The sequence below is a fragment of the Periophthalmus magnuspinnatus genome, chromosome 3 (assembly GCF_009829125.3).
Source record: "Periophthalmus magnuspinnatus isolate fPerMag1 chromosome 3, fPerMag1.2.pri, whole genome shotgun sequence".
Lineage (NCBI taxonomy): Eukaryota > Metazoa > Chordata > Actinopteri > Gobiiformes > Gobiidae > Periophthalmus > Periophthalmus magnuspinnatus.
This window is the reverse complement of record NC_047128.1, coordinates 34,918,822-34,934,084: the sequence shown is the minus strand read 5'-3', so window position 1 is coordinate 34,934,084 and position 15,263 is coordinate 34,918,822. Positions and strand designations below refer to the sequence as shown.

The window sequence follows — 15,263 nt, the reverse complement described above, 5'->3', positions numbered from 1 at the left end:
ATATACTCAGATGTGCATCTAATGAAGCTCCATCAGGGACCCTCATCACTATCCTGGGTTGGAGTTAAAGAACTGTGTTTCTAAATGTTTAGTTTTTATGTAATTTGGGGTCCACTTCTTAGTGTGTCCTCTTTTAAACCTCTACAAAATAGAGAAGGTGCTTAATCTTTTCACTTGCTCGAGATTTTCCCAAATCTCTGAATACCTGACCTCTTCTTTCTGGATTTGTACTTACCTTAAAGTAGAACAGGAACAAAATAGAGGTGCATACTTGCTACTTACTTGAAGTATTTTGAACTTCAGGCACATTTGGATGTGATCCATAGTCTAATGTCAAAAGATGAAAACTTTCCTGTGATAGTACATTATTACTTCACACTATGGTAATTAAACTTGTGCAGGTATATGCTTCAGGGGATGTTATCGCCGCTCCGGTCTTAAACCCAGTTTCCAAGCAATGTCCCACACTGGCTTTTTGCGGGCCACAACATTCATTAATTTCGCTTCGTCTTTTGTTGGAGAATTATATCCATCTGTGGCCTAATACTGTTGTATTTGTTCTGTGTTTTAATGTACACAGAAAGTGGGAGCACCAATCAGTCATTGTCAGATCTGCCATGCCTCGTGTGAACCCTCAGCTTAAGGTACCTGTCTGCACATGTGTGTGGCTGCTCCTCTTTTGATATGTGAAGTCTGTAAATGTGAACTTTCATGTGCAAAAACTAAGTCTTTATAGTCTACATCTTTATGGTGTGAGAGTTAAAATAAGTTCAGTGTGAACAAGTGTAGAAAGGCGGGAAAAAGACATGATTTATAGTAACGTTATGAATGAGATCAGCTCAAACCAATGAAGATATAAGATAGTTTATGTTTAGTAATAGTTTGTGTTCATGCAAGAGACTGTGTGTGAGTGTGGGGGTGTGTGTGTGTGTGTTTGTGGGGTGTGTGTGTGTGTGTGTGTGTGTGTGTACGCGGCACATGTGTGTGGTCCCTGTCAGTTCCCACTTTTCCTTCCTCGAAATGCACTTTTGAAACTTTATGAACATTGATTTTGTTTTTCAGTTGCCTATAGTCATTTTTATTTCTTCAAATATTTCAGTTTAATATTGCAAACAACTTCACAACATACAAAATGAATAATATTAACCCAGAAACATGTCATGAATAGATTTTATATATATATAGATATATATATATATACTCTTTTATATATATCTTGTCCTCTGGTGGGGATAAAAAAATAAACAGCAAAGCTTTGACAACAGCACCTTGACATAGTATGTAGTTCCAACATTACCTTGAGAAGTTTAGAACAGTAAACAGAGAAATTACTGCAGGAGGTTCTGAGTATGTAACGGGATGTTTTTGGTAAGCGTCATATCCTTTTTTGTAAGTGGAGAATTTTTCAATTCACAATTGAAGCAGCATGCAAGCCTTAAAGATGGAGCTGTCCTCCTTCATTCCTTGCCTTGTTTTTTTCCTTCATTTTCTAATTCTTGGCAACGTAAACAAATCACAATGTCTTGGAGGAATGTGATAGTAATTTAAACTGGGCGCAAATGACTGATCAGATTTTTTTTAATTGTTTACAAGGTCATGAATATGTTCAATAAATAGACTGTAGTATCACTTTTACTGTATAAACTTCATCTTTTTTTACATGCAGTCCATAAAATTTTCATTTGACGGAATAATTTACCCTGTTATGTATATATACAAATAGATATTTTCTCTTTATTCTCTTTTTTTAAACTCTTCAATAAAATCTATACATTTTATACACTATCTCCCTCTTTTAATGGTCAATGTGCATACACATGAAGTGTCTATCCTTATAAAGCGCCAGCCGATCTTCTTTTTGCTATCCATGGTAAGCGCTCGCACGTAGGACTGGGTTGTCCTGCATTGGGAATTATAATGCCGCTTGTCTATTCCTCTGCAGCCCTCCTTCGTGTACCCCATGGGGTTGCATTTGGTCTCATAAAAGTATTGCTTCAGTTGGCCATTGGGGACAGGGACCTTTTCCATGACGGTAACTGTCTGCCCAGACATGTCTATTGCCGTCTTTTTATCCACAGCTGTCACCCACTGGCTAATACTGTCACACACACTGAGCTCTCCGCGCCGCGACGGGTCCGAGTGCCGGCGCACCCGCATAGACATGTTGGCTGCGTCCAGATAGTTTTTGTATTCCTCCAGGAGAAAGAGCAACGGCGGCTCCAAAGGCACTTGGTTGCTGATCATCACCCGCGAGTTGTACAAGTCGACATCCTTGGTCTCTGCCGGCAGCACCGGACTGGGCCCCCCTCCGCCCTGGCTCTTGTCCGAGCCCTGTCCCAGATGGGCGTTGCCCTCCACCTCCAGCAGCTCCTCAATGACCTGCTCGAACGTGTCTGTGAGCGCCGCCAGCTCGCCCCCGCTGCCCTGAGCAGTCCCGTGGCCCCGGCCCGCAGTCGCAGCAGCAGCGCCCAAGTAGCCCTCCGTCCGATGGGCCCTCATACCCGGGGCGTCTCTCAGGGGCGCGGCTCTCATGCAACTGAAGTATGAAATTACCATAGTAAGAAACAGGATGGTCATCACTCTTCTAACCTGGTGGAACTGCAACAGACAGAAACAGAGAGAAGCACGTCAGTCAAAGAGCCGACTGAACAAACCGGACTCAAAGACCGTTCATTCACACTGTTTATTTCGAGCCAAAATGAGCCACTTGCCAATGTTTTATTAAAGTGACATTGGCACTGTTTTATCAGTTTTACAAATTGTTTGCAAACTAATCCTTCTCGTCCTGTGTGATGTCTGGCCTGGGCTTTTTGTTTGTTGGCAGCAAAAAAAAGCATATTTTTACAAAGTCTCCCAGTTTCCAAACACATATTAGCCCACAGTGTTTTAACTTTTACTCTAAACACTCTTTGCTAGTTTTATTTCTACTTTTTAACATTTGCGTCTTCACTACGAGGCAATAAGTCCTTTTATTGTAATAACATAATTGACAGGAACAAACGACGGAGGAGACCTTTAAAGATTAATTTAGAGCGCCCGTGTGCATGTTTGCTTAAGAATATGAGATTATTTGTTTCTGCTTTCATTGAATGCTGATGTTTGGCCTGGGTCAATATTAACCTTCCACTAACAAAATGACCTGTTCTCCAATATGGACAGCTCTTATTAAAAGGGGATTTTTTTGTCCGCCTCGACAAACGTTAGAATATTTAAAAGTGCTCATTGTTGTTGGGCAGGAAGCGGGAGTTTGCAGAGGGACGGTGATTTCTGCCTTAATGAGAATACCACAAAATGAATCGACAGGATGTGAAAATAAACTAATGGCAAAAAGGTGTGTCATCCCTGCTACGATCAGATTGCAGCGGAGAGCTTCAAAACACCACTCACTACAGTGATTTGCATCTTTTACTATGGCCTAAAAGCACATACGAGGCATCCACAAACACAAGCTAAACACATCTTTATTTCCCAGTTTAAAAGGCGTTATTAGTTTGCCTGGAAAACCCCACATTATGGCATTAAGTGTATCTAAAACATGCATTCTTACTCAACCTTGTGCATCACCTGCTCGCGTCCAGCGCAGTTTAATTCTTTACTATGAAACTTTCCAGGTCAAGTAAGAATATCTCGACGCAGACAAGCAGGTGACGGACTCTTCGCCAAAAAAAGTCACACGTTACACCTTTAGAAAACAGCCCAAACTCAACAGCGATGCCACGATGACCCATCCTGACCGGGCGACCCAAAAAAGTCACCTTAGTTTTAAGAGCAAACCCCACCTTTAAAAGCATTTGTTTCATTCTTTAATTGGTATCTGGGGCCTTGGCTGCAATTAACCAACGCCACGGGACTGCCACTGCGCCTAAAAATAGATGTGCTTGGAGTCTCACAGTCTCTATTCAGAATATCACATACTTGTTCCTAATGAGCCACTCAATCCCAGAGCTGCGTGGTGTGCGTGTCCCAAGTCAGTGTCTGTTAGGGGCAGGGCAGATATATATGGATTTTTTTTTTCTCTCTCTCTCTCTTACTATAAACAACAATGAAAAAGTTGTCCATTTACGATAAAGGTTTTGATGCCTTCTTCTCAGCTCCACTGCTTACCGGATTTGGGCCCTTTATGTGTATAGGATGCATTTAGGCTTATATTATTATGACTCAATTGGTTCCACGCGGAGGCAAAGAGCGTCCGATTATCGTCCTGGGCGTCAAACTTCATGCTGGAAAATGGTGCAGCAGACCGGAGAAGTGCTGCTGCATCTTCCGTAATATAGACCACAGGGGTAATATTGCAGTAGCAGTAGGGGGGTGGAGAGAGTGCCAACGTCATTTCGCAGCATAACAACCACGGATGACGTCTCTTCCAGGTCTCCATAGGGGAGCCAATGGAGGGGAGGAGGTTGCTGGGGGTAATGCCACTCAACGGTGTGCAATCGCCAGCCCTCCCTCTCCCCTGGGTCTCCTCACACTGGGAACAACAAATGATTTTATTTCTAACTCTGCGATTTCCTGTTTTCCATCAGGACAATCAATATGGCTTATGCTCTCAATCAACATCCTGTTAAAACGTGATGAAGCTCAATGAATCTTTTAATTGCTGAGGGAGCAGGTTGAGGATCACGGTTTTAAATAAATCTCCTACAGGGGTCGAAATGTGACGATGCAAAGCAATTTCTGGCTCTGTTTCGCACAAATCCACTGTTTAAACTTCAACTATTAACCAAGTAGCATCGTGTACGTGGACATAATAACGCAATAATTCATAAGAGATGTTTTAAAAATGAGGGATTCAGTGCTTATCAAATCGTTGCTTTGTAATGATTTGATTTGCTGATTTGTGTCCTGCAGGTTCATCTGACAATAACCACTACGCAAACAAGCTTTCATTCACAACGACACAGCTCAAAACACCACGGACAATGTGTGCAGAGGAGCAGGTGAGTGCGCAGCCATCGTGACCACCTGTTTGTGCATTAGGCGCTGCACGACTGCATCAGCGGAGATATATAAGCCTTACATTTATTCTATGAAAGCCAGGTGGGGATTATTATAAAAAATCCCTCCATTGACAGTGGCTGAAAAGTTGTTCTAGAGCATGAAAGGACAGGCAGACTAACGCTTTTCCAACTCAGTGCACATGTCAACACAATATAGGGCTGCATCTTCAACAGCAGCACCTGATACTAACATCAAACATAGAAATAAAAAGATACACATTTGAATGGCTGAGTGCTACACCTCTGTGCACAATTCTTTCATTCCTGCAACATGTTTTATCACGTTTTACCTATTAACACTTGATGCCTCAAATTATCTGTCTAAAAAGCAAAACCTTCTTTACAACTTCTGCAAAAGAGGAGCCCGTTTGTGCTCAACGATGCAACACTTAAAAAAAAAAAAAAATGCAATTAGAGTTGTCAGCAGTAATGGCTGACACGTGTGGAAGGTCGCTGCCTTCTTCTTGTCTGGGATCTGCTTACAATCTGACACAGTTTCAAAGCATGTTTAGTAATAGATGAGCATCACTGAGGGATTATACCTGGCCTGGTCTGAGCCAACCCCGGCTCCTGCCACAAAGAGACGGCTCTTCAAACAACTGCTGAGTGATGCGTCCATTTCCAAATAAGTATCATCCTCCAGCACAATCAGACAAAAACAACAAAAACCTATTCAGAAGTATTTATAAAAGAGGACCTGAGTGTGATCCATGTGTCTTGGTTCATTTTGCCACATCACTGTTTATATTGAAACATTTACATTGATGCACATTAAACAGACACGTGCAGTACCGCCCTGTGAACACTAGAGCGCGCATGAGACCGTGGAATATTGAGCGGGGCCTGTTTCCCTCCAGCTTCATGCAGTGTGCACCCCTCCTTCAACAGAAACTCAACACAGAAACATAAATATGAAATGGACACATATGTCTGGTGTTGGGGATATTTCAGTGAAATCAAGTTCAATATTTTTCATTTAAGAATCTGCAAAAGGCCCAGAGGCAACTCAAAGTGACCCCCCCAGACCTGAAATTGTCCAAATAAATGAACCCACAGAGCCAGCTCTGCTCCACTCTCTAAACTAAGCGTTTCTCAGAGCAGTTTAAAGGCAGAGAGTGGCGCGTAAAGCCCCAGCCCTGTGCGTGCTGTTGGCTGACGCAGCCGGTGTATCTCAGGTTTCCTATAAAGTCTTAATGAGTTCATCAAACTTTTCACTATTTTCCAAATGAGCCTCACAAAAACGTGACGGGACATGGTGTCCGCAGCAGTGATGTGCAGGACTCTGCGCACTTACAGATGTACTGTTGGATTTACGCGCGTGGAGTGTCCAAAGTGTCTGATTTCACTGGACAGCCTCCACTTTGTTACTTCATAGGAATAATAAACAGTTTGATCTAGAGCTGCTTCAAGTCTAAGGGCAAAATGGTTGTTATAAGAAGATTTGATGGCAGCAGGGGCCTGGTGTGTTCTGGAAACACAATCAACATAATAACTCCGTTTTTTATTAATGAACGCGAGGATAAGGTTACGCAGATCCCTCACAGTCTGAACCGGACTGGATCGAGCTACTTTTAGCCCCCCTCCCCTCCCCATCTCCCTCGTGCTCTCACACAAACAGCCCAAACCCACAATAAAACAAAATGCGTAATATAAGTTGAAGCAAACAAACACCAAACATACCTTTTACTGCCCAAGTGGTAAAAGAGACCATTCAAGAGGACAGTGTCATCAGGGACGCTTTAGACAAACTTAATTCACTTTAAGCGGTATTTTCCTCTCTCTTTTTCCCCAAGTCAAGCTTCAGGATATCTCTTCTTCGGCTATGGAGCAAATATATTAAATTATTGATGGTGGAAATTGCATGGATGAGGTAATGCACTCCCATGGCTGCGCGCCGCGTTTGGAGACCGTTTGGAGACCGCGTCAAATTGAAGTTGTCGCATGGTGAAAGCGCAGGAAAAACGCCGCACTTGGAGCAGCAGCGGCAGAAGCAGCAGCGGCAGAAGCGCACGGCGGATGAGAGACCTCTGAGGCTCAAATGAGGAGCCGTGGCAAACTACAGTAACTTTACTACACACAGTGACGCTGCAACATGTGACCTGCCGCTGGCTGACTGGCTGCATCAAACTCCAGTTTAAACAGCCCCGAGGCGGAACTATTCACGCTTTTGGCTTTTGTTTGTCCGCCAGCATCTACTGCATACGTCTGCCAATATATATATCCTACAATGAGGCTATATAAAGCACAAAGCCCTCCACTGTGCGCGCTCCTCTTCCGTATTTTTCTGCTCAGTGAGTTCAAAGAGGGAGGCTTTTGCGTAACAGCAGCGCGTCTCCCTCCACCAAGTCGTGATACACCGCGAGTGCTTTTAGACTTGGCCTATTTGTATAAAATTAGGCGAGCAGGGAACTAAAAACAGCGTGCCTCTGCCTCTAAACAGCACACGGAGGGGGATAGATGCGTTATATTAAAACAAGCCCTGCTCAGATGCTCTGCGTCGTTTTGCGTCAGCATCTAACCCAATTATAGCTCTATATGAGGTTTCCTGGATGTTATTTTAAAGCATCCTTCTATATGGCCACGTTTAGACCAGAATGTATGGACTCTTTCCTTTCAGCACAATCCCAGACAAATGTTTTCAGGTTTAATGGAGTAAACTTGTACTGAGACGTGCAGTAAACCACAGATGAACTCAGAGCAACGAGGCTGTGCACTTGAGCTAAAAGGATGGACAGTGTTTTACTTTTGTCTCAAGCACAAATCCTCATTCTTACGTCGATCTTTCAGCTGAATGTTATTGGTAAAACTAGCTGGAAAGAGATATCGATGAGATTATTGTTGTGACGTGTAAAACTGGCGTGCATCAGCTCAGATTAGTCACAGACAAAGGGATGCTGTGGCAGTTCGGAGGCTAGAAATATAAACTTGACGACTTTCTTGAGGCTTTGAGACAAGTTGCCTCCACAACAGATGGGCGCCTCCCCTGCAATGCCCTGCAGTGTAGTAACCATCCTTTCACAGGTCATTCCAACCTCATAAATGCTAAATAAACACCTTTAAATTACATCAACAAAGCTTAAAAGGGTCTTCCTCTCATTGTGAACAAACTGCTGCTTTCACCATTTGAATAAAGACGTCAGCGGAGACACAAGCTTTCAATGGGTGATTTGGAAAGTCCACCTGTGTTGAATACAAGAGTGAGTATAATGGGGAGATAGCTGCTCATTATCCTTGTGACTTGGCCTTGATCCAGGGCAAAGATTTATTATGATGTGTTTGCTATATTACCATCATGACTCTCCTCCCTGCGTGAGCCGTGGAGAGCTCTTGTTTGGCATGTAGCATTATGGGAGTGGATTCTCACACCTGCCTAATGAGTCAGTCCCACCTCCAACACACCCGGGGACATGCCAAGATAGATATAGCCCTCCCCAAAGGCGCACAGGAGGTGAGGGCAAACTCTGGATGACAAAGAGTTACATCAGCAATCACTGAGCGACTTGACTCCAGTGAGGATAAAAAAAATGCACACTGCACACGGGCCAAACAAGTAATTCATAAATAAATCACTTGGCATCTCAAGCAAAACAACAACATGGTGTGTCTCTCCATTTTGCAAAGACAGCAGAACTTCACAGAGAGGGCTAAAGCTCGCACGCTTCCGAGGGTTTTTGTGAATGAAATTTTTAAAGGCAAAGACAAGTGGAATTTGTTGGCTCATGCGGGTGAAACTTGAAGAGAAGTGTGGCCAAACAGCCGTCCATCTAAAACTGCTAAACCACTATTTCATCGGAACTGGGGTGTACGATTTCTGGAGGTTTAAGATTTCCCCGTAGGACACCCGGGACAATGACTTCAAATGGGCCTTGTGGCGGCGCGGGATCTTTTGTCTTTGTCAGTTTTGGGACAAAGTTAAAAGTGATACAGGTTTGGTGACAGCATACGTTTCTTAACCGCAGTCACCTAAACATCTTTGGACCGCAGATAAATCAACCATCGAGTGACAATATGACACACTTGGATAACCTTTCAAGGCTCGTCTCCTGCCAAACTGCAGCACGATGCCGGCAGTGCTGAGAAAAAGCCCTCTCCAACGGTCTACAAGTATGTGTGCGCCTATTCCTTGAGCAGAAAACATGGACAAATTGACATTTTGCAGAAATGTCATTTTCAGTAGGGATAAAGGATGGTAGCGAGGGCATTTTGATCAAAGTAAATGAAAGAAAACACGTCAACTGGGCTGTGGGGACGACTCGCTATAGTGACGCAAGTCCGGAGGTGGAGAACAGTGTCTGCTAAACAAATAAAGACCAACCTAATCAAATGTTGTAGTGAGAATTTAATGTCTCGCTTATTGTCATCACAAGCTCTCATCTAATCACAAATACAGATACAATAGACCAGCTTTTCATATGTGACTGGAAATTACTGCCACCTTTTATTATGTGCCGTCTTATTCTTCCTCTTGCCTCGTGCACCCCCACCTCCCCCCACCTCCCCCCACCTCCCCCCCCACTCTACACATCTCACCCCCACCCAAGACTCCTCAATCCAATATCACCACAGCATCAATAACCTTTTGGTTCACTGCTGGAGGAAAAAAAAAAAAAAAAAAAAATACTCAAGCAAGGCCTTTTATACTGGATTCAATTTGGGAGGCTGCACAAATAATCCTGAGCACAGATCTATCCAGGCTGTAATGTGACTCATGATGTGTTTGATCATATGACACATGCAGGCTTCCATACTGTGATTCACATTATTGATTATATAGAAATATCAGGAGAAACACAGAAGACGCCAAAGTGTTAAAGGAAGAAGCTTGTTGTCATCAAAGAGTTTGTCACACAACACAACAAACTACCCTCTGTGGCACTAAAACTACCCTCTGTGGCATTAAAACTACCCTCTGTGTGCCACTAAAACTACCCTCTGTGGCACTAAAACTACCCTCTGTGTGGCATTAAAACTACCCTCTGTGTGGCACTAAAACTACCCTCTGTGTGGCATTAAAACTACCCTCTGTGTGCCACTAAAACTACCCTCTGTGTGGCACTAAAACTACCCTCTGTGTGGCACTAAAACTACCCTCTGTGTGGCACTAAAACTACCCTCTGTGTGGCATTAAAACTACCCTCTGTAGCATTAAAACTACCCTCTGTGTGCCACTAAAACTACCCTCTGTGTGGCACTAAAACTGCCCTCTGTAGCATTAAAACTACCCTCTGTGTGCCACTAAAACTACCCTCTGTGTGCCACTAAAACTACCCTCTGTGTGGCATTAAAACTACCCTCTGTGTGGCACTAAAACTACCCTCTGTGTGGTATTAAAACTACCCTCTGTGCCACTAAAACTACCCTCTGTGTGCCACTAAAACTACCCTCTGTGGCACTCAAACTACCCTCTGTGTGCCACTAAAACTACCCTCTGTGTGGCATTAAAACTACCCTCTGTGTGGCACTAAAACTACCCTCTGTGTGGCATTAAAACTACCCTCTGTGTGCCACTAAAACTACCCTCTGTGTGGCACTAAAACTACCCTCTGTGTGGCATTAAATCTACCCTCTGTGTGGCATTAAAACTACCCTCTGTGTGCCATTAAAACTACCCTCTGTGTGCCACTAAAACTACCCTCTGTGTGCCACTAAAACTACCCTCTGTGTGGTATTAAAACTACCCTCTGTGTGGCACTAAAACTACCCTCTGTGCGGCACTAAAACTACCCTCTGTGTGCCACTAAATCTACCCTCTGTGTGGCACTAAAACTACCCTCTGTGTGGCACTAAAACTACCCTCTGTGTGGCATTAAAACTACCCTCTGTGTGGCACTAAAACTACCCTCTGTGTGGCATTAAAACTACCCTTTGTGTGGCATTAAAACTACCCTCTGTGCCACTAAAACTACCCTCTGTGTGGCATTAAAACTACCCTCTGTGTGCCACTAAAACTACCCTCTGTGTGGCACTAAAACTACCCTCTGTGCGGCATTAAAACTACCCTCTGTGCGGCATTAAAACTACCCTCTGTGTGGCATTAAAACTACCCTCTGTGTGCCACTAAAACTACCCTCTGTGGCATTAAAACTACCCTCTGTGTGCCACTAAAACTACCCTCTGTGGCATTAAAACTACCCTCTGTGTGGCATTAAAACTACCCTCTGTGGCATTAAAACTACCCTCTGTGTGGCATTAAAACTACCCTCTGTGGCATTAAAACTACCCTCTGTGGCATTAAAACTACCCTCTGTGTGCCACTAAAACTACCCTCTGTGTGGCACTAAAACTACCCTCTGTGTGGCATTAAAACTACCCTCTGTGGCATTAAAACTACCCTCTGTGGCATTAAAACTACCCTCTGTAGCATTAAAACTACCCTCTGTGGCATTAAAACTACCCTCTGTGCGGCATTAAAACTACCCTCTGTGCGGCATTAAAACTACCCTCTGTGCCACTAAAACTACCCTCTCTGTGGCATTAAAACTACCCTCTGTGTGCCACTAAAACTACCCTCTGTGCCACTAAAACTACCCTCTGTGGCATTAAAACTACCCTCTGTGGCATTAAAACTACCCTCTGTGACATTAAAACTACCCTCTGTGTGCCACTCAAACTACCCTCTGTGTGGCATTAAAACTACCCTCTGTGTATTAATAACTTGTCGTGGGCTCGTGCGCTGTAAAATAAATAAATAAATACCAAAAACAACCGTGTGACGAATAGCTGATAATTAAGAATCGAAATAAAGCTCAAGGCCTCCTGCCAGAACTTGTTTAAACAAGCCTGCTAATTGGATGGAGGTGTTGACGATGGAGATGATGGTGACGCTCGTGGTGACTAAAGCAGGCGCACAAAAGACACAGAAGCAACAGAAAAAGCCAAAGAAAAAGCCAAGAAACGCGTTTGTAGAGAAAAAACCCAGGGCTAAACGTTAAAACAGGCCCATAATAAAATGACACACAGACTCATCTGCCCCTGTCAGGACTGAGGGACGTGACAGGAGCCACATGCGCGCGCCTTAATGAAGGAAACGCGTCCTAATTGAGACATTTTGCGAAAATAAAAACCACTGAAGACACACGTGGGAATTAAACGCCTAGCAACGAGCGCGCGTGGCAACGTCTGCGCGCGTGAGCATTCAATGATGGAATGTTCACTAAATAAATGCCTAGCAACTAAAATAATGTAAGTATAAATGTGCTCATGAGGCTGGTGCACAGGCCCACAGCACAGAGAAAACGTGCAGAATAAAGCACGTGCACACGAGCATTCTGCGCCATTCTGAGCTCAGACAAAAACATGAAATATGCGACTGAATAAAACTGAAGATATGGAGCATAAAATGTGCTGCTGCTGTGTCAGAGTCAAAACGAGGGATTCTCTGGATTTTTATGTGGCCCACACTTTTAGAAATTAATATCAGAGCCGTTTTAAATAAGAGTCACGCTGTAAAAATCCAGTGCGTAAAAAGAAACGCATTTTGACAGAATTTGGCGAAACGTGAATGAAAATAAAACTAATGAACATTGTTTCTTTTAATTTAAAGTTTTTTAGGCCCAAAACAAAATTCCACTTTTGCAGTAAAACCCTCCATCCTGACGCCCACCCCAACTCTGCAGAGCTGAGAGTGCAGAGAGAGCAGAGAGAGGGAGAGGAGCAGAGAGAGGGAGAGGAGGGAGATTCTCGGGAAAGATAACACGCGCACGGCCGCACACAAGAACGTGCAGCCCCATTTATGGACTGATCCGCTGACGTACATTGCAGAAAAGTGCTATAAAAAAACCTTCATACATACAAAGTGTGTCGTGCCACCCCACAGACCCCTCCTAACCCGCCTTCGCTCATCCCTCCTCCTTCAGCCAACACGCCCACGCCATAATCCCACGTCTCCGCGCGCGAGGGGAGCGCGGAATAAATATACAGCCACATTATGAGAAAAAAAACAAATTAAACAAAACAATTCAACGAACGATACAACACGAGACACGTTTAAAGGCATTGTTCTCCACACCTCAGCATTATTTGAACAGATAAAGACGAGAATCCGCTGAAATGTGAGCACAAAAACACTCTTGTAATTTCATCTTTTATTATGATGCCCGGAAGCCTAATAAGTCACCTCATCTATTTTTGCTTTAATAGGCAGTGAAATGGAGTCATGGAGCTGCGTACATGGCGTTACATTTCCTTTCTTTCGTGTTTTATTATTAATCTCGTTAAGATTAACAATATGTTTTATTCCCGAACGGAAATCCGGATTTTTTTTTCAACATTACTGTGGATTAAACCATCTATGGCACGCAGGCAGTGGCGGTCTGTGGGCGTTGGGGCTTTTCTCCCTCCTTGCAGTTTCTCCCAAGCCTCGTCTGTGTTGGATCAGAAATCCTAAATGTTGTAGAGAGCAGCATCCTCCTATCGCATCGAGAAATCATTAAAGAAGAACGCGGAAATAGCACGAAAAAATGTAGGCTATTTAAAAAAAATCCCACAGTAATTACAGCACTAGAGAAACAACAATAATACAAATATTTTAGTGAAAACGGAACGAATGAAAAATCAATGCGTCCGGAACACGCGCTCATCTTATGTCTCCATCATCATCATCATCACATTCAGCCATCACATCTGTCACTGTGCGCTCTGACCACGCCCATTCACAGTGTCATTTTACAGGAATTATTGCGCTCTGACAATTTTCTCACAGTAAAACACTCGAATCTGCTCGGGTTTAAATATTTTCCCCACTTTCCTTTTTTCGACGGTGATGTTTTGGTTTTACGCACGAAGCCACGGCGGAAACAAAAGCCCGCACAGGCTCATGGGGGAAGCAGGTGAAGGGAAAAGCACCTTATGAATGAAACCGTGGAGCGGTCGTAGTAAAAACACAAGTGATTTGATAGCGATGGCGATGACGGCGGGAGGGTGGAGGGGGTCTGAGAGGGAGGGGGGGAAAGTGTAGGGCTATTTTTGGTAGGTAACAAAAAAAAAAAAAAAAAAAAAAAATCCACAGACATCAAGACAAAACATGAATGCTGCAGACCAAATAAGAAAAATAGAATAAGATGGATAAGATGGATAAGATAGATAGATAGATAGATAGATAGATAGATAGATAGATAGATAGATAGATAGATAGATAGATAGATAGATAGATAGATAGATAGATAGATGCACACTAGAAGCATCACTGCAGCGTCTTTAAGTCCCATATTGGGAGCATGATTAGGCACAACGCAACGATTACGCAAATTATGTTGCAGCAGCAGACACTGTTCGGAAACTCCAAAAACGCTTTCCAAAGAGCCGCACTTAAAGCACAAGCACACCAGTCCCATTTCACACATTTACGACACATATTAAAGGCATCTGAGAGAGTACAGCAGGAAAACAGAGATAAGTTCTGTTTGGAAAGAAAAAAAAACAGCTGCGTCTGCGATGTATAGAGCGCCATGAGTCACCTGGGCTGGATTACGCTTCATTTCGGAGAGATTCCGGTCAGTGATGGTGGAACAATGAAAAAAGCTGGCTGCATGCTGTACTTATTAAAAGCCCAAGTTCACACGTGAGGAAATACAGAAAGAAGAAGCGCAGATAGCAACAAAAGAGTGACATGAAAACAATGGATTGTGCTCTTACCTTTTACAAGGGGCTGACAACCACTATGTGCGTGGTTAGATCTCCGCGACCAACACTTGCATGTCCCAAAGTTTAACGCAGTGTGGGGGGGCTGCTTATAGGTAGCGACTATGAGATGAGCAAAACACCAGACGCCCTAACATTTCTTACTTTGACCAGAACACATCTTTGAAAGCACACGCTCCTTAAACTGCAAGCGCTTTCCTTCCTCGTTTTTATCTTTTTACAGATGACTATCCCGCTTTTCAGTCTACAAAAGAGCACAGGCTTCCTCAAAATAAGCTTACCAAAAGTTGAAAAAACAATCCCAGGTTTGGCAAAGGGGGTTGGGAAAAGAGAGAAAAGAGAGTTGGCGTCCACTCGGCGTGTTAGTCCATGCACGACTCCGGTGTCTCTGTCCAACGTGCTGAAAGCATAACACAGCCAATGTAACTATGAGGGGCCAACACAATGTCTATAGACTTTTTTGAGTGCCCACTTTAAACAGCTTTTTTAACTGCGGCTTCCCACAGCCTTGTCACGTGTAATTTTCACCCCCCTTGCCAAACCAGCCCTGTTAATATTTGATTACATGTTGGTTGGACATTTCCTTTTGGAGAGCTCCAACACCATCCACCCGGTCCCACTGCCAGC

The 15,263-nt window shown here is 43.6% G+C and overlaps 1 protein-coding gene across 2 annotated transcripts; it reads right to left on the bottom strand.

Annotated features, from left to right (window-relative positions):
* Positions 1-1,057: 1,057 nt before the first annotated feature.
* On the bottom strand, positions 1,058-15,013 carry bdnf (brain-derived neurotrophic factor). Of its 2 annotated transcripts, none has more exons than XM_033985158.2 (2): positions 14,918-15,013; positions 1,058-2,598 (listed from the first exon to the last, which is right to left on the bottom strand). In XM_033985158.2, exon 2 carries the CDS (start codon positions 2,575-2,577, stop codon positions 1,783-1,785), a length of 795 nt encoding a protein of 264 aa, XP_033841049.1. In that variant the 5' UTR covers positions 2,578-2,598; positions 14,918-15,013; the 3' UTR covers positions 1,058-1,782. The 2 variants fall into 2 exon arrangements, with proteins under 2 accessions (XP_033841049.1, XP_033841042.1); XM_033985151.2 differs by lacking the exon at positions 14,918-15,013 and adding an exon at positions 6,678-7,099 and having other exon boundaries at positions 1,060-2,598.
* Between the last annotated feature and the right edge of the window lie 250 nt (positions 15,014-15,263).

What these genes read in the sequence shown, in the direction of transcription:
- bdnf (XM_033985158.2), bottom strand. Translation starts at nt 2,577, where the DNA reads ATGACCATCCTGTTTCTTACTATGGTAATTTCATACTTCAGTTGCATG.